At 46.5% G+C, this 24,382-nt stretch overlaps 1 protein-coding gene across 1 annotated transcript; it reads left to right on the forward strand.

Annotated features, from left to right (window-relative positions):
* The first annotated feature begins 7,326 nt into the window (after window positions 1-7,326).
* On the forward strand, window positions 7,327-19,329 carry LOC127690800 (uncharacterized). The gene is made up of 2 exons (XM_052190309.1): window positions 7,327-7,928; window positions 19,005-19,329. The coding sequence occupies exons 1-2, from the start codon at window positions 7,327-7,329 to the stop codon at window positions 19,114-19,116; spliced, it is 714 nt and encodes a 237-aa protein (XP_052046269.1). The 3' UTR covers window positions 19,117-19,329.
* The last annotated feature ends 5,053 nt before the right edge of the window (window positions 19,330-24,382 follow it).

Here is a 24,382-nt window from a genome sequence, read left to right on the forward strand (position 1 = left end):
TCCATTCTCTCTCCCAGGTAACCTGCTCAGTCTTGCCAGCTTGTCTAAGTATGAACCCAATAGGTACTAAAGGAATGCACCAAGAGCAGCTGGTCTCTCTACAGCACTGATGGCATCACAGGGCTACCAAGAGCTCTCCAGGATACAGTAGAACATCCAGAGAAGGGACTGCTGGTGTCAGGAAACAGCCTTCACATCCCTGCTAGTCAACTTTTCTGCCAGTTCACAAGAAGGCAAGGTACCCTTTTCAGGAGACCCCCCACCCTAGGATATGAGAGAAACCCGTTAGCACTCCCTCCTTACAAAGCTGGAGATCTCTTCTCCTCACCCCCTTAGGCACTTTTTAATTTGTTGGGAATTGAAGACTTAAATTCCAAACACGACTCAGGAATGACTCCTCCTCTCCCTAAAAAATCCCTAGTTAATAAAATGGGAAATGAAAATAATACTGAAAAATTAGATCAGGATGGTGGGGAGGATGAAAGATGAGTTCCCTTATGTAAACAAACACACTGGGGAAGATTCGTGGGACTGGTGTGTGTGTGTCTGTGTCTGTGTGTGTGTGTGTGTGTGTGTGTGTGTGCAGAACAAAGAGAAATCAGAAGTGTAGCAATAAATTCTCCAAAGGTCCTCAGCAGACACACTATTAGCAAAGATGGGATGGGCTGTTGACACATCAGACCGGAGTCACCCGAGGACTGAGGATCCACAGGGGAGTCCTCAGACACTCCCAGGCAGACTGTGATGGCCCAATCTGGAAATCAGGAAACTGAGGCAAGATGACTGGTACATGAAAGGACTACACTGAAACACCATGTGGAAACAGAGCACATCCATATCGTTGTCTTCGTCGTCGTCGTCATCGTCGTCGTCGTCATCGTCGTCGTTGTTGTCGTAGTCAATGCTTCTCCAAGACCTGCAGAAAAGCTAGATCCTACTGTCATCAGAACAGTACCAGGTGCTGTATTGCCTGTGGGACACCTTTCTCTAGAGCTACCTGGGACAACACACATTGTTCTAGGAAAGGCGACACTGTTAACTTTGAGCACAATTCCCACCAGAGTGAGCAGATGGGCAAAGGGCAGTGTCAGACTTAGGATTATTTTGGCTGTTATGAAAACCCATCACCAAAAGCAAGTTAAAGAGGAAAGGGTTTATTCAACTTGTATTTCCATATTGCTGTTCTTCATTGAAAGAAGTCAGGGCAGAAACTCAAACAGGACAGGAATCTAGAGGCAGGAGCTAATACAGAGGCCATAGAGGAATACTGCGTATTGGCTTGCTCCTCTTAACCGCTTCATCCTGCTTACTTATAGAATACAGGACCACTACTCAAGGGATGGCACCAGTCATATTGGGTTGGCTCTTCCCCATCAATCACTAATTAGAAAAATGACTTACATTTATAGATCTTATAGAAGTGTTTTCTAAACTGAGGTACCCTCCTCCCTTCAGGTAACTGGTTTGTGTCAAGTTAACATAAGACTATCCAGCACAACTTGTCATGCAAACACATTTCTAAGCCACAATCCTTCCTTTCTTATCTGTCCCTATGATCTCACATTAGAAACAAAAATAACTGTAAAAGTCCCAGAGTCTTTACAAATTCAAACATTAAAATTTCAATCCCTTTAAAATAGCTAATCTCTCTTAAAAACCAAAGTCTTTTAAAATTCAAAGTCAACAATGGGCTTCAGTAAAATTACACACACACACACACACACACACACACACACGCATGTATATCTATCTCTATCTATCTATCTATCTATCTATCTATCTATCTATCTATCTATCTATCCTTACTCCAAAAGGGAAGAACCAGGGCAGAGTTCACAATCAAATCAAAGCAAAACCAAAACATCAAGAACAACCATTACCACAACAAAAACCTCCAACTGCTCAATGTCTTGGATCCATTCATGACCTTCTGGGTCACGTCTCTGGCTCTGCCCTCGGTAGCACACACAGCTCATCTTCGAGGCTATGGCTAACTCTGCTCCACAGCTGCTATTCTTGGTGATCATCCCACAGTACTGGCATCTCCAAAGCTGTTGGGGGTCTTCTGCTGCAACTGGGCTGTACTTTCACCAATAGGCTCTCTTCATGGTGCCAAGACTTCTCTCCATGATCCAACCCTTCAATCTTGGGCTTTCACTAATGGCCTCTCCTTGTCTCGCACAGTGCCAAGCCTCACTCTGTGACTCCTTCATATCTTCAAAACCAGTTCTACCTGGGTGACTCGTACACTACCAAGGGTGGGTGCCAGGTGAGGTGCAACCTTGGCTGCCTCTCTAACACAGCTTCTGTGTGCTGAGTCTCAGGAAAGACTTTCCAGATTTCACCTCAATAATGTTGGTCTCTTCTTAATTACTGCTCATTTCTTAATTTCAGCAAACTAGCAATGATTATCCCAGTAACACAAAGGTTTCACTTCAGTGGTACTAGTCTTTTGTTTTAACTGACTCTTTTCATTCTGAATTAAAATCTTAGTTGAATGAGAGAATCTTAGTTGAAAATAGCAAATGGCCCTGACAGACTCTTTAAATATCCCTCTGAAACTTCACAAGCCTGACCTCCATCTTCGGTACTGTTCTCAATACTCTTACCTTCCAAGCTCCTACAGAAGATCCAGCTGAGCTCTTAACACTCGATGGCTTTTCTTGTTCAAAGTTTCAAAGTCCTTCCACAATCCTCAAAATAACATGGTAAGGTCTTTCACAGCAATATCTCACTGTGGTGGTTCCAACTTGTTTTAGGGTTACTACTGCTATGATGAAGACACCATGACCAAAAGCAAGTTGAGGAGGAGTTTATTTTGCTTAAACTTTCATATCATTGTCTATCGTTGAAGGAAGTCAGGAAAGGAACTCAAGCAGGGTAGCATAAGAGATCAGTATGGACTCAGGACACCCAAGACCAAGTTCTCAGCACGAAAAAGATAAAGACAAAGGCCGGGAAATAAGAGACAAAGACAGGAAATAGAGGGCAAGGGAGAAGAGGAAGGGAGCAAGGGAGAAGGGAAAAGAGGTATTTGCCCCAGAAGGACAAAGAACTGCCTCTGGATAGAGATTGACAGGAACAGCCCATAGGAAAATGGCAGTTTATAAAGGTAAAGAGAAAACCCTATGTTAGGATGAGGTGTTTATTTTAATCAGGCGTGCTAACTAGGCGAGCCAAAGGGGACTTGGATTGCTGGGCTTCAAGACTTTGATAGGGACCTTGTAAGTCATCCTCGGGAGGAGGAAGTGGCCAAATAAGGGAATAGACCTTAGTGGCTAGCTTTAAGAATGTAATCTAATGTTTTTTTAGCAAGGCAGAGGGCATGGGGGAGAAGGGCAAGGCCTGCCAGACCCTGGACTGGTGAACTTGTCCATCAATCACTAAGAAAATGCCTGACAGCTGAGAATTATGAGGGTGTTTTCTCTACTGAGGTCCCCTCCTTTCAAGCAAACAGAGTGTGTCAAGTTGATTAGAGACTAGTCAAGACAGGCAAGAAAGAGGTGATTCTGAGGGTTCTCTCTGACTACCACTTGACAGAACCCCAAGAAGTCCTTCCACATTTGATTGACCCTGGATATAAAAAGGTTGCCCATGATCAGTCTGGAACGCCAAAATTCCTGAGCGCTGGCATATTGTCTCCACAGTATGCCCCTTGTGCCCTCCCTGAACCCTAGAAACCATGAGGGCTGGTTGGACTGTGTCTTTCAGATGCTGAAGTCCAAATCCAGTAAAAGGAATATGAACCTGCTTTGGAAATAGGATCTTGCAGATACATGCATTTGATTACACACACACACACACACACACACACACACACACACACACACACACACACACGTACTGCAGTTTAGGAGCAAGGTGTCCCTAAACCTGTGTGAAAACTGGACTTAAGAATAGATACATAACACACACATACACACACACACACACACACACACACACACATGTCTCAGAACTCACATTTGTGAGAAAGAAGAGCCTCTTGAGACGAAGCATTTGAGGTCTGTCTTGTCTTTATTTCCTGGCGTGGTCCCCAGTCTCACTGTACCCCAGCAGTGTTCTACGCCTAGGGGCCCAGGGGCATATTCTGACCTTTGTCAAACCCAGAATGAGAAATGTCCTTGGAAACCAAGGGCTCAGCTATGCCTGCTTCCCACCTTCTGTCCCACTGTGTCTTTGCTAACACCAGGGCACCCTGTTCATAGCTAGGCACAGGGCCACCCATTGATGAAACATTGTCCAGCCTCCCCTGATGAGGCCTGGCTACAGAAGGCCTGGCTGAAGGGATGTAAACAGAAGTGTCAAGTGACTCAGAGGACTCTCCTTAAAGGGCAAGGCCTCCTCTCTGTTTCTCAGGCTGGAAGGCTGGGCACTCAAGAGGCTCCTTAGGCCAGAACGGTAGAGGCCCCTACCCCATGGGTGGTGGACAGTGCTGGTCAGCCACAGCGTGACCGCTAAATGGCCACTGGAGGGCTCGTTTTAGTTTTTGTATTAGTTTGGGTTCTCTAGAGTCACAGAACGTATGGGTAGTCTTTATATAGTTAGGGAATTTGTCGATGACTTACAGTTTATAGTCCAACTCCCCAACAATGGGCAGCAGCAGCTGTGGATGGAAGTCCAAGGATCTAGCAGTTGCTCAGTCCCACGAGGCAAGCAGGCAAGGAGTCAATCTTCCTTCTTCTGATGTCCTTATACAGATCTCCAACAGAGGATGTAGCCCAGATTAAAGGTGTGTGCCTCCATGCCTTTAATCCCAGATGATCTTGAACTCAGAGATCTCCTTGTCTTAATCTTATGGGATTCATAGCCACTATGCTTCAAGATCTCCATGCCAAGATCCAGGTCAGAAACTTATATCTCTGAGCCTCCAGATTAGGATCATAGGTGAGCCTTCCAATTCTAGACTGTAGTTCATTCCAGATATAGTCAAGTTGACAACCAGGAATAGAGGAATAGCCACTACAGTTTTGTTATTTTATTTATTTTATTTTATTTTATTTTATTTTATTTTAATGGTGATGTAGAACCCAAGGCCTTGTACATGCTTGGCATGTATTCTATCACTGAGCCTGTCACTCCTGACCCTGAAGGGACCTTTTGCAGGAAAAAAAAACAAAACCTTATGTATTTAGGGATCTGTCAACTAGAAATTGGGCTATCTTGCAAACTGAGAATTGGTGTCTATACGCTTTCTCCTGCTGTCTCCAGAAAAGACAAGTCAACTATTTTTAGAACAGAACACACAAGAACTTTCTAATATTTTTACATGTATTATTCACGTATTTGTTTATATGTATCTGTGTGAGCACGCACACACGCCACAGTTCTGGAAGCAAGGCAGAGGACAACTTGTAGGGACTGGTTCTCTCCTTTCTCTCAGGTCATCGGGCTTGGCAACACACACGTTTACAGGATGCGCCATCTCACCAGCCCCATTTAGTACATTCTAGAAGGTCAGTTCCAAGATGGCTTCATTTCTTTACCATCTGGTATGGACTTGAAAATATAGTTAGCAAGACCTTCAAAAGGCACCAGTTTAGAAAGGTATGGCAGAGCTGGGTGAAAATAAAGACTTCCTTCCTCATCACCCCCAATGTTCAGTTTGTCCTCATTGGGTGCCCTTACTCACAGCCCCCTAATATAAAACCTTTGCCTCTGACTGTCACATGACTGTGGCCTGTTTCAGCTCATGCTGGAGTTTTCCAGGCCTAGGACAGGAAGGAAGTCCTTCCTTGACTTCTCTCTGCTAAGAACTGTGACCTGGAAGTATAAGATGAAATACACCCTTTCTTTCCCTATTTTGCTCTTGGTTATATATGTGCCTTAGCAATAAAATAAAACTAGGGCACCTTGTTGAGTCACAGAAGCCCAGGCCATCTGAACAGGGAGGGATCTTCAAATAGTTTTGCTCCACCATATTAAAATCCATGTTGGGTTATAGGAGCCTTAAGAAATTGATAAAGTAGGGTCGGGGAGATGGCTCAGTGGTTAAGAGCACTGGCTGCTCTCCCAGAGGACCCAGGCTCAATTCCCAACACCTATATGGCAGTTCACAACTGTCTGAAACTCCAGTTCCAGGTGATCCGACACCCTCACACAGACATATATGCAGGCAAAACACCAATGTGCATAAAATAAAAATAAATGATATGAAATTGATAAAACTATCAAGCTCAGTACAGAAAACACATGCTCACAGTAATGTTGAGGTTGTTTCAGTGCTGCCCTGACCCTGCTGAACTTGTTCATGAAGACACAGCTGAGAATCCCTGGTCCGATGCTCTTCCCATCCCGTCTCCTGGGAAATACCAGTGAAGAAAGGCAATTGGGTCTCTTCTACGTTGAACATAATTCTGAGGCACAGAACAAGGTAGGGTCTTCTTGTTATAATCACTATTCAGAGTTTGTTTCTATAAACATGGCTTCTGTCAAAGAAAGACATTTGAGAAGCCTTTGCTTTGGTAACAATGACATAGAAAGAGTTCTTGGCCCGGCTTAGTAAGTCAGTGGTTGCAATGCAGAAGTTTTCAGTCTTCTTGAGGATTTGGATTCTGTTCCAGGCAGCAGCTGTGCAGAGAGAGGGCTGTTGGGGAAGGTAGGAAATCATTATGGGAAGCAAGGTAACTACTCCGTGAGCTGATATAATCTTGGGGTGACATTGAGAAGACGGGCGCTTTTCTTGCCAGAAATCTCTAACAGCCCACAGCAAAGGTTCCTTAAGCACACCCAGCTCCTGCAAATACCTACTGCCATTGACTCTGGAGCTCTGATACAGGTGAGCAGGATGCTATTAAATGTGCAACAGGTTGGGGGGATTTGTGTGTGTGTGTGTGTGTGAAAAATTCTCAGAATGTGTACTAATTCCATAGAGGTCTTAAATTGGGGGTGTCTAAGTTTTGGTGAAAGGCCTTTCCTCTGAATCGATGGTTTATTTTAGAATTCTAGGGAGACCTTTAATTATGGGCAGTAGGTGATCAGGTGTGTGTGTGTGTTTCTTCAAATAGCTTGGGGGCTGGCCTAACTCCTTTCAGCACCTGCTCCTTCAACCAGTGAACTCTCCGGCTTCCTGAGGCACCGGGAGAGGGGCAGATAGGTCAGGGTCAGGTTGAGGGGGGGGGACTTATCCTGAATCTGATGCCTTAGCCTCCAGCCAGCGGGGAGGACAGTGAACAGAGAGGCGGTAAGTGCTGGCCGCATTTGTGTTGGCTGAGGTGGCTGAGTTCGCATAGTTTTGGGCTCTCAGCCAAATTCCCTCAGCAGCAAATGCAGTTTGCAAGACAGCATTAAGCTCAGAGGCAGAGTGGGAGCGCCTTTAGGCCAGCCATGCAGCCACCCCCAACTCCACCCCCTCCTCCTACACCTCTTCCTCTTCCTTCAGTCTCCTTGGGGCAGCAGCCAACACAGCTACGCCCCGGAAGCCAGGATGCAGCCTCTAAGCGTCACCCAAACGTTTCAGCCCCAGGCCTGCTAGCCCTGGCCGATGGGCCTTCCTGCCTCACTCTTGTGTTTGTCCCAGGCCCCCGCCAAGGTAGGCAGAAAACAACCAGGTTGTTAATGATATCTCTGGAGCCATCTGTCAGAGTTGAGCCTTGCCAACCGGGGCAGGGAGAGGGGAGGCGGGGGACCTCTATGGAGCCTCACCGCCGGGAGCTGCTCGTCCTTTGGCAGCAGAGTCTGGCCCAAGCCATGATGGAGGTAGAGGCCATGCTCAGAAGCAGAGGGAGAGCTATGGCTAGGCAAATGGTAACATGTGGAGGAGGAGCCAGGAGGCCTCAGGGAGGAGCTGCCGCTCCAGGTGCACATGGCCAAGGAGCAGGCTCACCTCCATTACCTGCGCTCTTCGCTGAAGACCACACAGCTTCACCGGCTGCCTGCTCTTTAACTGAAGGGTATCATCTGGCTGCCACAGTCCACAAAGGATGCGGGTGAGTAGCAGTCCCAAGGGGACCCTGCAGCCTGCTGGTCACCCCTCCTCTCTGCAGCTCACTGAAGTGGGCGAGCATCGGGTCCAGGCCTACCGTGGAACCGTAAGGTGGCTGGACAGAGGTTGGAGGAAACCTTGGAAGGGTGTAGATCATCCGTTTTCTAAACTCATCACTTGTTAACATTTTGGGAGCCACAGGTTGCAGTTAGCCAGAAGGGACTCCAAGGGCAGAAAGCCTATGTTTTCATCCCTACCGCCCCCTTTTAGGATCACTAGAGCCTTTTCTCTTTGTCTCTCAGTCTTTTAGCTGGCCTGGATTGGCTGTGAATTATGCACAGCGGCTTCCCCAATTTTCTTTTAGAAACTATAGGCCCAGGGAAGTTAAGGAAGTTGTATTGCATCATGGGAAAATCCTGGTAGTTGGTCGAGACTCAGTTCTCTCCCTGGGAGTCCAGTTCCCTCTGGAGGAGAGCTGCTGACAGATTCCTTTATGTGGTCTCTTTGGAACCCCGTGCCCTTGCGCTTGAATCTGTCATTCCTGCTATCTCAGAACAGAGAGAACACTGGCTTATAGCGGTTAGGATGCTCCGGAAGGGTTGAGTACCAAGAGTTTTGAATTATTGTTCATTGCCTTATTCGACACTTTCGGAACCTGGAAACAGCAGCCGTGACTTGGGCAGGTTCCGCCTTTGTCTTAAGTGACTCAATGTACATATTAAAATCAATAAAGACAAGCACGTAAAAGGAGAGACAATGGAGAGAGCAAGGGAACGAACAGCAGCAAAATGCCCTCAGCAGCTTGTGGGCCAGAGAGCGAAGAGAGCCCTTCCTGTGGGGCTTAGGAGCTGTGCTTCTGAGGGGCGTGGCTTTATATGGTTTCCCTTCTGTCCACTCGCATCTCCACATCTCCACGAGCCATCTCAAACCTCCTTTCTCTAGCTAAAGGAAACTGACGGAGAGCCTAAACTGCCAACCACACGAACAGAAGTCCCTTGGACTTCTGGCCTTTCCTCTCTTCTTTCCTCAGACATGCAACCTGCCTCGGTAAATGTGGTTGTTAGAGTTCCCCCTGCAAAGCCGGCAGTCTCCCCAGACAGCCCTCTGAAGGTGCTCAGAAGGGCTGTCCCATGCATGCCCTAGGAGGAGAAGGTCCTCATCGAGTGAGTTTTCCCTTCTCATCACTTTTATGTATTTTTGAAGAGGGAAGTTTGTTAAAGATCTGGTCCCAGAAGTCTCTCTGAGGAAGCACAGGAGTTAGAGGGCAGCCCAGAAGTCCTCTCAGGGATGTGTGTGCCTCAGCCCTAGCATTAATCTCTGGACTAAAGTTGCTAGTGGACAGATGGCCACTTATGTACATGCCTGACCTGGCCATTAAGGTGCTTCTCTGGCTTGACCTTTAAGGAGATTCTCCTGACCTCCCATGAAGGGTACAGCATAAGGTTAAGATTCGTCCCTAGGGCTATGACTTCAGATCCATTTCCTCAAATTTCAAAATTCTGAGGGTCAGGAAATCCATAGAAAAATTCTTTCCAATGAAATTAAGCTTGTTTTGTTTAATGGCTTAGCAGAAATCAGGATAGCACTTGACATGGCAAGACAGGTATCTGGAGATATTTGTGGACAGGGGGACATGGTGTATGAGCCAATGGTTGTGTCTTTGTAATACCGTTACTGGAGGATCACAAGGGTTGGTTTGGGGGAGGCAGAGCTCCTGTCCTGGGACTGATGTGCTGCTATTGAGCATGTCATGACTTACTTCAATGTCTAACTGGCTTGTGCCAGCCCCAGTGCCACAGAGTGTCATCTTAGCATCTTCTTCATCACATCCAGGTCCCAAGTCCATCAATTTAGCAGGGAGAAGAATAGCTCACAGTTCCACGTTAGAATCCATTCGGGGATGTCAAGGCAGGCACCCAGTCGGCTGTCGCATCACACCCACAGTCAGGAACAGAGGGGAAGGGGGCAGCCATGCTGCCTGTTTGCCTCTTCTGACGCTGTAGCTTCCTTCATGTTCCACAGTTCAGGTCCCACACGATGAACTGATTCTGACCTCTTAGGGTGGGTCTTCCCAACTCAATTAACAATCTATGAAATCCTCCTCAGACATGGCCACAGTCAGTGTAATATAGATAGTTCTCCATTGAGAATCTGTCCTTCCCCGTGAATCTATGTCGGGTCAGGTGATAATGAGAGCTAACAAGCACACCGCCCAGCATCAGCACCAGGCTTTGAGCTGAACATCTAGAGTCTCCAGTTGGACCATCGGCTGCATGCTCCTAAATATAAAAAGACTTCAAAGGAATTTTCTGAATCTACCATACAGTGTATGGTAGATTCAAGCTCTCTGACCAACGTCATTACCCAGGAGGAGCAGACCATTTCCAACTGCCAACTTCTAACACAGTAGACAGTACCCCAGGTCACACATGCTGACCCAACAAAATTTAGTCACACTGTGAGCTTCTCTGACCATCTCACAACCCTGTTGGTACTTCTCCTAAGCGGTACCTGGGTGCCCATCAACAGGATTTCAACTGGACATTCGTGGCAAGATTGGTATTCTAGGGAGTGCTCTGGCTATCTAGTTCTGTAGACTTCCCCTTCCAGTGAAGGATCAAGACCTGCCCCAAAGTTAGGCCTCCTTGGAATTAGAACACTGAATGAGGTGGGGAATTACTCAGTGATTACCACCAGCCTCTATTATCCTGAGATAAAACCCAAGACCTTATCAATGCAATGCAATTACTCTTATTACCAAGCTACATGACCGACCTCTAAGTTAAGTCTATCAACAGACTTAACAGTCACAAGGCACACAGCAAGACAGACTTGACTGTCACTGGGGAACCCCAAGATTCATGGCACTTGAGAATGGTTTTTAGACCCAAACCCATCCAGGAGGTCTCTGGTCTTTGACACAAATAACTCCTACATTGCTTTTGTCACATAGTTCATGGGACGAGGGCACCACTCCTGACTTGACTCCTTGTCCTGGCAGTTGCTGAAGAAAAGACCTATGTGCCACTCAAATGGAAGCTTATATGGTCTTACCAGTGCCCATGGTCAGAACAAGGCTCATGGACTCAACAGGAGCTCCTTGGATAGGGAACAGGATAGAGTCTGCTTGTCACGTGACCAGTGCAGGTTCTATACTGCTGTCCACTCTGCCTCTGTGTCCATTCTACGTCACTTTGTCCCCAAAGAGTCTCCCAAGGTGCACCCACAGCTTCCTGTGAGCCAGGTCTTGGCCCACAGAGACCAGGACATAACCATGGTTTCCCACTCTTCAGTTATGCTGTGCTTTCTACTGGTAGACTCATATAAATACAGCATTGTTATTTTTTGTTCTATTTGAGTGATTTTCAGTGTTTGTTGTTAATTTCCTTTTCAAACCAAGAGTATGTAGAACCAAGAAAATCAGCCTCAAAGCATTACTGGGAAAGCACCTTGGAACAATATGTGAAGACTAGACCCTGGCTAGGCACACTGTCTATTTGAATTTAAATGTCTTACAGGGAAACGTTCCAAGCGAAGCGCGCATCTCGAGTACCCAAGCTGTCCTCACCCTGGCTTTGCAGGTTAAACTCCAGTTAGCATCATGCTGCTTCCACTTCCCAATCGCTGGGATTATAAGTGGGGCCATCGGAGCCTGTGAGAATAGCAGGAGTTATGGAGCCTTGGCCTTCCTGCCTGCCAGACCATCACTCTGTACTGTCCATGGCTGCTTTCCCTTTGTCTGCCCTCCCCCCATCCAGCACATAACCTCAATCTGAAACCTGTGGGGGTCTACAATCTGTCTTCCTTTGGTGGCTGTAGTGCAGACCAGAGGGCATCCATACTCAGTCTGAGGGCATCTTTGTCTTGGCAGATCCACTGTTCCCTGTTCCTCTGCTAGCCACTCATCATACTTTACCGGAACCTGATGGGAGTGGGTCTTACCTGCTGAGGCATTGTGGGAATGTTTCCAATAATTAGGCACATGGATTCTCTAAGTGTACCCCCAACCCAAGTCCCACATTGTAATCAGCCCTGGAGGCTCTTTCAGGGTGGACTTCCAAGTGCCTGTATTTGAAGCAGGTGACCTTTCCTCCTCCCCATTAGTACTGACGTCATTTCTCAGTAGTATTTTATTCAACATCATGAAAAGGGTGATTCAATGAAGGAATGAGACATTCCTAGTGTTGGAATTCCTAAACAGCTTCCCCACATAGGAAGTACTGGGGGTTTCTAATCAAGCAGAGAAAGATTTCTTGCTTTGAAAGGAGGAGGTGGTGAAGTGTTTACGTGGTGTTCCAGGAGAGGTTCTTGTAAAGTGTATCTTGGCTTTTGGTCAATTTGGAGCAAGCTAGTTACCCGGGGGGGGGGGGGGGGGGGGGGGGGGGGTGGGGGGGGGGGTGGGGGGGTGGGGGGGGCGGGGGGGGGGTGGGGGGGGTGGGGGGGGTAGGGGGGTGGGGGGGGGTGGGGGGGGAGTGGGGGGGGGTGGGGGGGGGTGGGGAGGTGGGGGGGTGGGGGGGTGGGGGGGTGGGGGGGGTAGGGGGGTGGGGAGTGGGGGGGGGTGGGGGGGGTGGGGGAGTGGGGGGGGGTGGGGGGAGTGGGGGGGGTGGGGGGGGGTGGGGGAGTGGGGGGGGGTGGGGGGGTGGGGGGGGGTGGGGGGGGGTGGGGGTGGGGGGGGTGGTGAGGGTTGTTTCCCCTTGATATCAGCAGTTTTTTCCCTGGGCATTCTATTGTTTCTGGAAACCTCTGTCATACTCTGTGATGTCACCAGTGTTGTGATGACACCAGTAGCTCTTGGTAGGTTTAGTGCTTAGAGGGTTCACCCATAGATTTTGCTAAGTTCAGTACCTAGAAGGCACACCCATAGATATGTTGGCAAAACTAAGTTATTTGGAAAGAGAACAGAGAACAGAAAAAGACCAGAGAGGAGCAGAATGATGTTGGTCTTCTGAATCAGTAAGAAATAAATGATCCTGGGAAAGGCAGTGAGTCCTGGGCAAAGATTTGAGGTTCCCAGCGGAAACGAGCTTGATCTGGGCTTTCCAAGAATGGGGATCGGGAGCTGGGATCCTCTGAGAAGCAAGTGGACTTCCCTGATGATCATAATTCCCAAAAATCAAGTTCTCCAGAACATTAGGTTGTCTATCCCAGAAGCCAGGAGTTAGGAAGGACAGCAGTGTCTTGCCAGGAACTCCTGGCTTTCACTCTTACTGTCAGAAGTGAGGGGGTTGGCAGAGGAAGGCATGAAGAAGAAGGGATGGGCCAGGGAAGTGTCCCCAGCTTTAGGCAGGGCATCACTACACTTCACAGCTGGTGGATTCCGTTGGGTATAGTGAATATCTGGTACTAGTAAGAGGGCAAGAAAGATGCTTCTGGCCAAAACCTCTTGTCTCAGGCCTTATGACAATTACTCTGACCACCTCTCCCTGATAATGACCCCTTAGGTTTCTGAGTGAGCAGGTGTGGGTGGCAAGCAATTCTCTATTGCAGTAAAAAACAATCTGTTGACCAGGATAAAGACTGGCTTTCTTCCATTGGATGGTTTTAGCTCCTTTGTCAAAGATCAAGTGACCATAGGTGTGTGGGTTCATTTCTGGGTCTTCAATTCTATTCCATTGATCTACCCGCCTGTCACTGTACCAATATCATGTAGTTTTTTAACACTATTGCTTTATAGTACTGCTTGAGGTCCAGGATACTGATTCCCCCAGAAATTCTTTTACTGTTAAGAAAGGTTTTAGCTATCCTGGGGTTTTTTGTTATTCCAGATGGATTAAAGAATTGCTCTTTCTAATTCTATAAAGAATTGAGTTGGGATTTTGATGGGGATTACATTGAATCTGTATATTGCTTTTGGCAAGATGGCCATTTTTACGATATTAATCCTGCTAATCCACAAGCATGGAAGATTTTTCCATCTTCTGAGGTCTTCTTTGATTTCTTTCTTCAGAAACTTGAAGTTCTTATCATACATCTCTTTCACTTGTTTGGTTAGAGTCACACTAAGATACTTTATATTGTTTGTGGCTATTATGAAGGATGTCATTTCCCTAATTTTTTTCTCAGCCTGTTTATCCTTTGAGTATAGAAAGGCTACTGATTTGTTTGCGTTAATTTTATATCCAGCCACTTTGCTGAAGTTGTTTATCAGCTGTAGGAGTTCTCTGGTGAAGTTTTTTTGGGTCGCTTAAGTATACTATCATATATATGGGACCTCATAAAATTACAAAGTTTCTGTAAGGCAAAGGACACTGTCAATAAGACAAAATGGCAACCAACAAATTGGGAAAAGATCTTTATCAACCTTACATCTGAGAAAGGGCTAATATCCAATATATACAAAGAACTCAAGAAGTTAGACTCCAAAGAGCCAAATAACCCTATTAAAAAATGGGGTATAGACATAAACAAAGACTTTTCACCTGAGGAATATCGAATGTCTGAGAAGCACCTAAAGAAATGTTCAACATTCTTAGTCATTAGGGAAATGCAAATTAAAACAACCCTGAGATTTCACCTCACACCAGTCAGAATGGCTAAGGTAAAAAAAAATTCAGGAGACAGGTGCTGGCAAGGATGTGGAGAAAGAGGAACACTCCTCCATTTCTGGTGGGATTGCAAGTTGGTACAAACCACTCTGGAAATCAGTCTGGCAGTTCCTCAGAAAACTGGGCATGATACTCCCAGAGGACCCTATTATACCACTCCTGGGCGTATACCCAGAGGATTCCCGGGCATGCAATAAGGACACATGCTCCACTATGTTCATAGCAGCCCTATTTATAATAGCCAGAAGCTGGAAAGAACCCAGATGTCCCTCAACGGAGGAATGGATACAGAAAATGTGGTATATTTACATAATGGAATGCTACTCAGTTATTAAAAACAATGAATTCATGAAATTCTTAGGCAAATGGGTGGAACTAGAAAATATCATCCTAGGGGGGTGTACTGGCTGGTTTTGTGTGTCAACTTGACACAGGCTAGAGTTATCACAGAGAAAGGGGTTTCAGTTGGGGAAGTGCCTCCATGATTTCCAACTGTGAGGCATTTTCTCAATTAGTGATCAAGGAGGGAGGGCCCCTTGTGGGTGGTACCATCCCTGGGCTGGTATTCTTGGGTTCTATAAGAGAACAGGCTGAGCAAGACAGGGGAAGCAAGCCAGTAAGGAACATCCCTCCATGGCCTCTGCATAAGCTCCTGCTTCCTAACCTGCTTGAGTTCCAGTCCTGACTTCCTTTTGTGATGAACAGCAATGCAGAAGTGTAAGCTGAATAAACTCTTTCCTCCCCAACTTGCTTCTTGGTCATGATGTTTGTGCAGGAATAGAAACCCCGACTAAGACAGTGAGGTAACCCAATCACAAAAGAACACACATGGAATGCAGTCACTGATAAGTAGATATTAGCCCAGAAGCTCGGAATACCCAAGACACAATTCACATATCAAATGATGCCCAAGAACAAGGAAGGAGAGGCCCCTGGTCCTGAAAGGGCTCAATGCAGCAGTATAGGGGAATACCAGGACAGGGAAGTGGGTGGCGGTTGATTGGGGAAAAGGGGGAGGGGAGAGGGCTTATGGGACTTTCGGGGAGGGGGGAACCAGGAAAGGAAATCATTTGAAATATAAATAAAGAATATATCTAATAAAAAAAGACTGGCTTTTACCTGCAGGATCTGGTGTTCTTGGCTGTGGGTTGGAAGACGTCATGAGTCTAGTGACCAAGTTCTACCCCTACATGGGTTTTCTATCTACAGCCATGTGCGGTGGTGACCTAACAGGGAATCTGGGTATCTCCCCAGCACCTGGCTGCTTTGTGGACTTTTCCATTTCCCCCCTGGCTTCTGAAAACATATCCTACAGTGTTATGAAGCCAAGTTGTATCCTGTGCAGCTGTGAATATGCCTGAGGACAGGCTGTGGCCTTGGTCTCGTGAAGCACGTGCTAAGGGAGCCGGAGGAGGCAGCACCCACCTCTCGATAGAGCTGTGGGAAAGTTGACACCCACAGCTGTCTGAGCTTTCAGAGCCAACTAGGGCAAAATCTCATAAGTCAGTTCACTTAAGTGTGCAATATTGGACCAAGAGTGTAGGGGAGATGCTGTGCCTGCACCTCAGTGTGTGCTGAAGACATCTGAACTCTTCTGTGACGGGACAGTGTCATGAACAGCAATCACGTGCAATAGACTCGTCATGTGTTTCACTGGCCTCGAGCTCCTGACAGAGCAGTATGTTGTCTCACATGTTTAGTCAAGTTCTCCCAGAGTGCCAGGACACAACTGTTTCCCACCCTCCCTCCTAGGGTCTAAGATTTGCAGGCAATCCTTCACACCTTGCTTTCTAGATCCACTGTCCTATCTGCATCACACACATCTGGATTGGTTGCATTAGTGTCTTCATGAGGACAACTTTTATGCCAGTCTAGGGACACCTTGCTACTAAACTCTGGTGGGAGCCTGTGTAAGAAGGCTTTGAACTGTGAATGGGACAGAGCCAGAATGTTCTTCCCACAAGGTGACCTTCAAGGAAGAATTGTATAAAGTACAAGTGAAGGCATTGAAAGCAGGGCATGAAGGAAATCTGATGGTATGTGTCTCTGTGGGAAAGGCAAAGAGCTGGAGGGATAGTGTTTGATTTTTCTCACATGATCAAATAAGACACAAGACCAGGTGTATTTCCTCACTGTACTTGAATATGCTTAAGGTAATGAATTCAGTTTATGTTTTGTTGTATATTAGTTGAGCTTTTCTGAAGTAACAGAATTTATATAATAAAATTCTCTCTATATATGTAAATATATGTAAGAAATATATATCATGTATTTATGATTTATTAGAATTTATTAGGATGAATTATAGGCTGTGGTCCATCTAGGAATATCAAGGACTCTATTTGTAGTTCAGGTCATGAGGTAGCTAGATATCTCAGCTGGTCCTCAGTATACGCCTATAAGTTAGAATCCTGAAGAAGCTGTCTCTAATACTACTGAAGAAATGGACCTGCTAGGAAGGCAGGGGCAAGCAGGCCTAAGCGAGAACTGGCTTCTTTCTCATCCTTTATGTGTGTTGACGGCAGAAGGCGTGGCCCAGATTAAGGCTAGGTCTTCACATCTCTAAAGATCTAGATGAAAGTTTTATCTTCCCACCTCAAAGATCCATGTTAGAATTTGATCATCCCACTTCGCATGATGTAATTAAGAAAAACTCCCTCACAGGTTGTAGAGAAATGGCATGAGGTGACTGCTCCCAGCCTGCTAGCTGTGAGGTGACGTTAGGATATCTGTGAATACCAGCAGAGATTCCTGATGTCTGCCAAGTAAGCTGCATGCCTGAAGAAGTGACCTTCATGATCATCTTCTCATGGGAAAAATCTTTTGTTTTAATTAAACTAAGCAACACTTAAAAGAGTTGGCCTGCTGACAGATTTCTCAGTCTGCAGAGAGGTTTAGATCACCTTGAACCCAGGTAACCTACTGTGTGAGAAACAAAAGCTGTTGAGAATTAGAAGCAGTACAAAATTTTTATTCTGCTTGCCTATAAAAGATGCTGGAGAATTAATAAAGTATGCGGTGGTTCACAGTTACTCTGTATCCCGTATGTCCTGCTCCTACCCAGGGACTCCAACAGCCTAGACATTGACAACAGATAAGCCCAGTATTTGTGTTTTAGTAAATTCCAGATGTCAACTGGACAACCAAGACTTGCCATCACAGGCTATTTAAGTAATTAAATTGTGTTCGTTTCCACTATTGCTGGCTCAAAAGCCTAATGCCCAACCTGCTCAGTCAGTCAACAGGGTCTCTTTAGATGTCCTTTGTTGGGCAGAGTCTTTAGCCTGACTGGTCACAGGGAGGGTCAGCAAACTACACTGTGGGCTCAACTTCTCGCCTCTACAAGATCTATTTCCAAATCAGGTTCTCACTTACTTCAACATCTGAAAGATGCAGCCCAACCGTCCCGTGGATTCTAGCACTCAGGGAGGCACAGGAGGCACCCTTGGGGGAGAATAGATTAGAGAGTGGGAGTATTTGCATTTTCTAGTTTCCCAGGCTCATTGATTTGGGCCAAAGTATGGCAGCCTGTGATAAAGGGAGCTCCATTTGGAGGAAGCTTCTCACCTTGGAGCTTCTGAGGAGAGTGAACCAGAGCAGGGGGCTGGTCCGCCGTTGTCCAGTGGTCCTGTGCAGGGACCAACGCTCACTGCGCAACCTGGGGAGCTTGTGAAGCAGGCTGGCTAACAGGCCAAGGATGCCAGAGGTCCAAGCGGTCTTTGCATTAGATTTTCAGGGTATGCGCCTCATTGACTGAGCTGTCCACACCCCCTGCCCACTGTGTTCTTCCTTCCAAGAAAAGTTAACTTTCTCCTCCCTGACATCCTTGGTTTCCTGTGAGAAAGCTCTCTTGTTATCAGCAGATTGAGGGGTTGGTGAGGTGCTCTCCTGCAGGGATTTGAGCTGTAGGAATAATCAGAACCTTCACTGCAGTCCTGCGTAGGCTCCCTAGAGGCCTGCATAGAGGTTCCTGGGTTGTCCACATTGACTTGGCATCTAATCAAGGCCTTGCCTATCTCCCCTGAACTGTGACTCAGGATGCCTAGCCTGCTATTTTTCAAAAATAATGCTTGTGTACCACTTTAGAAATGCATTTTTCCCCCTAGTCCAGCATGTCTCAGTTCAAATTCTAGGAGTTTTAAAGGCTGAGGAAAAGAAATCCAAGTCTAGTTGCTACCTGCCCCTTCTCCCCTGGGGATGCCCAGAATGACCTCTGAAGGGTCATGGTGCATTGTCCAGTTGAGTGGAGCTGGTGGAGGCTGAACGGCTGAGGTGGCAGGTCCCCACCAGGCCCGTGTCCCAGTGACCTTCCTCCTCTAGGTTTGAAAAAGTCCAGCATGAACTCAAACCTCAAAGGGGCCACAGAGCAGGATCAGAGCAATGAACATGCCAGGTAAGTGGGTCACCATGGCAACCGTGGCGTCCATGGGGCAGGTTTTCCTCCACCCTGGTTTCCCTTGTGAGACTGGGCACTGATTTTGTGAAGCCAGTGGCCCAGCCAGGATGCTTCTGAGTCTGATTGCCTTGTCTTACAGCACATCCGAGAGACCTGAGGAGGACGAAGGAAAACAGAGACAACTTGAACTCATGACTGTCTTCAGTCTGCTATCAAGGCCTTCTCAAAAAAAGTCACCTCCTTGTAGCTGAGAACTCAATAGTGAGTCAGATATCAACCACACCCAGAGCATAGGGTCCTCTCAGTCAGGGCTGAAGCTGACTCCATGCCTCACAGAAGAGTAGCTGAAGAGAATTCACTGCAGTGAGGAGGATCACTGCAGTGAGTGGCTGTCTCTCATGGCAGCCACTTGACCATCAATAATAATAATAATAATAATAAAGACTGGATTTTACTGTTTCACAGCCTGGACTGAGAAGAGATCTATAGAGAATGTCTGAGTCACTTCGATGTCCTGGGCGGGCAGATGCTCCACACCAACAGATGAACGTTCAGACATTTATCTCCTTTGGATGGAAAGGTCTGAGTAGAGGAACTGCCATGGCCCAGGTAGCACTGAGAGATTGTTCCCCACAGAGACTGAGACTCCCCTCTTGCTGAGGATGCACAAGGGAGGACTTCATCTCGTTGCTGGGTCGTGGCCAGAGCTGCTGGCATCCAGGAAGTCTGAGAGTGTAAATTAGCGCTGTCCGATGGACCGACCGTCAGGGATACTTTAGTAGAGATGAGTAAAGAGAATTAGAGAGACTTTTAACAAAAACCTGAAACCGTCTCATCCTTGGCCTTGGGAGGGCTTGATCTTCAAAGGCCCTAGAGGCATGGCCACCCTAGACTTGATAGACTATTACAGTCTGTACTCAAGGCCAGACAGGGCATGTAGGTCTTGCTACAATCAAACAATTCTTAATCAATTTTAAAATCAATTTTCTAGCTTGGATATTGTTTTCTTTGGGGTTGTCCTTTGTTTGGTCTTAAGGTTTTAATTACTGTTATTGCTTTTGTTCTTGTCATTGTTGGGCTGTTTTGCTAAAGCTATACACTGTATATAATTGCTGTGTGTGAGCCCCTGTCAGTGAAATGACTATTTTCATGAATAAAAAAGCGATTTCCCGCAGGACGGTAGTGGCGCACGCCTGTAATCCCAGCACTCTGGAAGGCAGAGGCAGGCGGATTTCTGAGTTCGAGGCCAGCCTGGTCTACAGAGTGAGTTCCAGGACAGCCAGGGCTACACAGAGAAACCCTGTCTCCAAAAACCCAAATTCAAAAAACCAAAAAAAAAAAAAAAAAAAAAAAATCGATTTCCTCATGCTTATTTTCCCATTAATTTATTTATTCACTTTACATCCTGATAACAGTCTCCGCTCCTCCTAGTACCCCCCTCACTCAGGGTCTTCTCCCATCCTTCCCCTTCACTTCTGAGGGGGGGAGAACCCCCCTAGGTATCCACCCACCCTGGCATATCACATCACAGCAGGACCTGACATATTCTCTCCCACTGAGGCTAGAGAATACATCCCAGTTAGGGGAACAGGATCTACAGGCAGACAACAGAGTCAGGGTAAGCCCCCGCTCTAGTTATTGGGGGACCCACATGAAAACCAAGCTACAACATACCTGCTACATATGTGTCAGGAGCTTAGGTCCAGCCCATATATGCTCTTTGGGTAGTGGTCCCATCTCTGGGAGTCCCCAAGAATAGAGGTTAGTTAACTCTGTCGGTTTTGTAGGGTCCTGCTTCCCTCCAGGTCCTTCAATCCTTCCCACAACTTCACAAGACTTCTGGAGCTCAATCTAATGTTTGACTGTGGGGTTCTGCATGGGTTTCTGCATCTGTTTTAGTCAGCTGCTGGATGGAGCCTCTAGGACAGTTCTACTAGGTTCATGTTTTTTAAACTATTCTGACAGATTCAAACATAGCCTGAGGCTATGTTTGTCAACATATAGTTGTCAACAGTGTCTTCACATGTTACATCATTGTGACAGGGCTTTGACCCACAATGAGCCATTGAAGTCTCACAGTGTGTGTGTGTCCCTGTGAATCCACTACCCATGCAGACACAGTGGTGGTTTTATCCGCCATCCACACAAGGGCCTCTATGGAGATATGGTTGAGTTCCCAGTGGTCTCCACGGAATCCAGGTGCACAGTCACAGAAGTAAGCCCAGGAGCATCCCGACACATGGCACCATGAAACACGGCTGGGATCCACATCTGTCAACTTCCATCTTACAGCTCACCTCACACCAGAATACCCTTGAGGGCAGACACACATGTATCTCTCTGTCTCACTGTGGTCTACAGCCACATTCATGCAGGAATCAGAAGCACACTCACCCACTTCCAAGCCACAGTGCCTGCCTTGGTATCCAGGCCCACAAAAGCAGGAGTAGCCATTGATTCCATCCTGGCACAGCGCCCCTTTGAGGCAAGGGCTGGAAGTACGCTCATTGTCATCTGTCTCACAGAACCTTCCAGCATATCCAGCAGGGCCAAATGCAGACAGGTGCTCAGGGTCTTTATGACAGGTGCTCCATGCTGGCAGGTGTCCCCGCTGCAAGAATTGGTGGCAGTGTCACAGGTCATCCCTCTGTATCCAGGAGGACACTGGCACAGGAAGCCCCTTTCTCCTGGGGTGGTCACACAAGAGGCAATTCCTTGGCAGAGGCTAGAGAAGAAAGGGTCTTGTCATTGATTTGCTATTTTGGTGAGGCTGTATGTAATGACTGCTGTTTTAAAGCCCCCATTGAATAAAATTACTATTTTATGAATGAAAAGGCAATTTCCCACTCTTCTCCCTTCATGACCGTCTGAGGTCAGGTGCGGCGTCACAGTCCTGTAACACCAGAACTCCCAGGCAGAGATGGATGCCTGCAAGTGACAGGTGGCATGATCTACACACGTTATGAGCCAGGGATCATAATGCTACACAGAGGGGTGATGTCTTGTGTGTAGATGGTCTCATCTCTGTGGATATTCCCTTGTGATAGCAACACTATACTACATCCCTGAGGTCATGTTAGCTAAATATACTCAATGTTACTAAAATACAGTACTCTGTATGCTCAGGTTCATAAAATAATCAAGAATACCAAATTAATGGAAAAATATAACTATATTCCTCTAATAACTTAAGAGATAAAAATAGTGTATTAGTTTGGGTTCTCTAGAGTCACAGAATGTATGGGCAGTCTCTATATAGTTAGGGAATTTATCGATGACTTACAGTCTATAGTCCAACTCCCCAAAAATGGGCAGCAGCAGCTGTGGATGGAAGTCCAAGGATCTAGCAGTTACTCAGTCCCACAAGGCAAGCAGGCAAGAAGAGTGGGTAAATTTTCCTTCTTCCAATGTCCTTTTATCTCTCCAGCAGAGGGTGTAGCCCAGATTAAAGGCTGTAGGTCTCCAGCAGAGGGTGTGGCCCAGATTAAAGGTGTGTGCCTCCATGCCTTTAATCCCAGATGATTTTGAACTCAGAGATCTCCTTGTCTTAATCTTCTGGAATTCATAGCCACTGTGCTTTAAGATCTCCATGCCAAGATCCAGGTCAGAAACTTGTATCTCTGAGCCTCCAGATTAGGATCATAGAAGCCTTCCAATTCTAGATTGTAGTTCATTCCAGATATAGTCAAGTTGACAACCAGGAATAGCCACTACAATCCACCCCTTGCCAACTTGACACAAATAATATCTCATGTCCACATGAAACAATAACAAGGTCATGAATACACCTAACATGATATAACTATTCCTCATACAATCGCAAAGATTTGTAAATTTACAAAGGGGCAATGTCCCTTGGGAACATTCTTTTAGTGTCTCAATACCAATTGATGTTAATGGAATTGGAAGAAAGACAAATGTATCTTTAACAAAATAAGATAGAAGCAGTCATATTACTTATAAACCTCGTTTCTGCAACTGGTTACGAGGACTTAGCTGGTATTTATAACTACCTTCCTCTGCTACCCATTCTGTATTTCCTTCACCTTCAGCAAGCACCTCAGCAGGTCTTGGCTCTTTTCCTGGAGGATTGACCCATACCTTCATTCCTGATGGGTCTGTGTCCTTTGTCATCCTGCTTGGATTAGGCTGTTGTAGTTTCCCATTGACTTTAATCACAGAACATGGTAGTACTAAGAGACGCCCTAGGGGATCTCCTGCACTCCAGACACAATCCTGCTTACCTCCATTGTGGAGAGGCAATCCAATTTCCCCATGGTAATCTGGATCTATCACCCCTCCTTACACTGTTATTCCTTTCTTAGCCTGTTGGTTTAAGGGCATAAGAAGCCCAAAATGGCCAGAGGGAAATCTGAGCTTCCAGTTCAAAGGAATGTTTGTTGTGGCGCCAGGTAGGAGCACTCCCCCCTCTGGAACCAAAACTTCTAGTCTTCAGAACCTAAAGTTGTGGGGACAGGAAGCAAAAATTTTCCTAGAGGGTCACTAGGAGTAATAATGAGTAGAACTATTCCCTTTTCCATAACTCTTCCATAGCTCTGGCTATGGGAGAAACGGTACCATATATTAAATGCTGATTCAAAGCATATACTGCCTTCTGAAGAACTCTGGCCAGTTCTCCATGCTGTTGCCACCTAATTGGCGCTATAACTGTATCTTCAAAAGGCCATTCCATCTTTCTATCAGACCAACTGCTTCAGGATGATGGGGAACATGGTAAGACCAGTGAATTCCATAATCGTGGGCCCACTGTCGCACTTCTCTGGCTGTGAAATGAGTTCCTTGGTCAGAAGCAATACTGTGTGGAATACCATGACGATAGATAAGGCATTCTGTGAGTACAGGATGGTGGTTTTGGCTTAAGCATTATGTGCAGGAAAGGCAAATCCATAACCAGAATAAGTATCTACTCCAGTAAGAACAAAATGTTGTCCTTTCCACAGGGGAAGTTGTCCAATATAGTCAACCTGCCACCAGGTTGCTGGCTGGTCACCTTGAGGAATGATGCCATATCTGGGGCTCAGTGTTGGTTTCTGCTGTTGGCAGATCTGGCATTCAGCAGCAGCTGTAGCCAGGTCAGCCTTGGTGAGTGGAAGTCTGTGTTGCTGAGCCCAAGCATAACCTCTGTCTCGGCCACCATGGCCACTTTGTTCATGTGCCCACTGGGCAATAACTGGGATGGCTGGGGAAAGAGGCTGACTGTCCACAGAACGGGCCATCTTATCCACTTGATTATTGAACTCCTCCTCAGCTGAAGTCATCTTTTGATGAACATTTACATGGGACACAAATATCTTCACATCCTTTGCCCATTTGGAGAGATCTATCCACATACTTCTTCCCCAGACGACTTTCTCACCAATTTTCCAATTGTGATCTTTCCATGTCCCTGACCATCCAGCCAATCCATTGGCTACAGCCCATGAGTCAGTGAACAATCATACATCTGGCCATTTCTTCTTCTAATCAAACTGTAATACCATGTGTACTGCTGGAAGT

The sequence above is a fragment of the Apodemus sylvaticus genome, chromosome 8, assembly GCF_947179515.1.
Source record: "Apodemus sylvaticus chromosome 8, mApoSyl1.1, whole genome shotgun sequence".
In the NCBI taxonomy this organism is placed as follows: domain Eukaryota; kingdom Metazoa; phylum Chordata; class Mammalia; order Rodentia; family Muridae; genus Apodemus; species Apodemus sylvaticus.

Bases quoted from the DNA above. Each gene is read 5' to 3' on its own strand.
- LOC127690800 (XM_052190309.1), top strand. From the start codon at position 7,327: ATGCAGCCACCCCCAACTCCACCCCCTCCTCCTACACCTCTTCCTCTT. The intron at 7,929-19,004 runs GTGAGTAGCAGT...CTTGTCTTACAG, and splicing joins ACAGTCCACAAAGGATGCGG to CACATCCGAGAGACCTGAGG.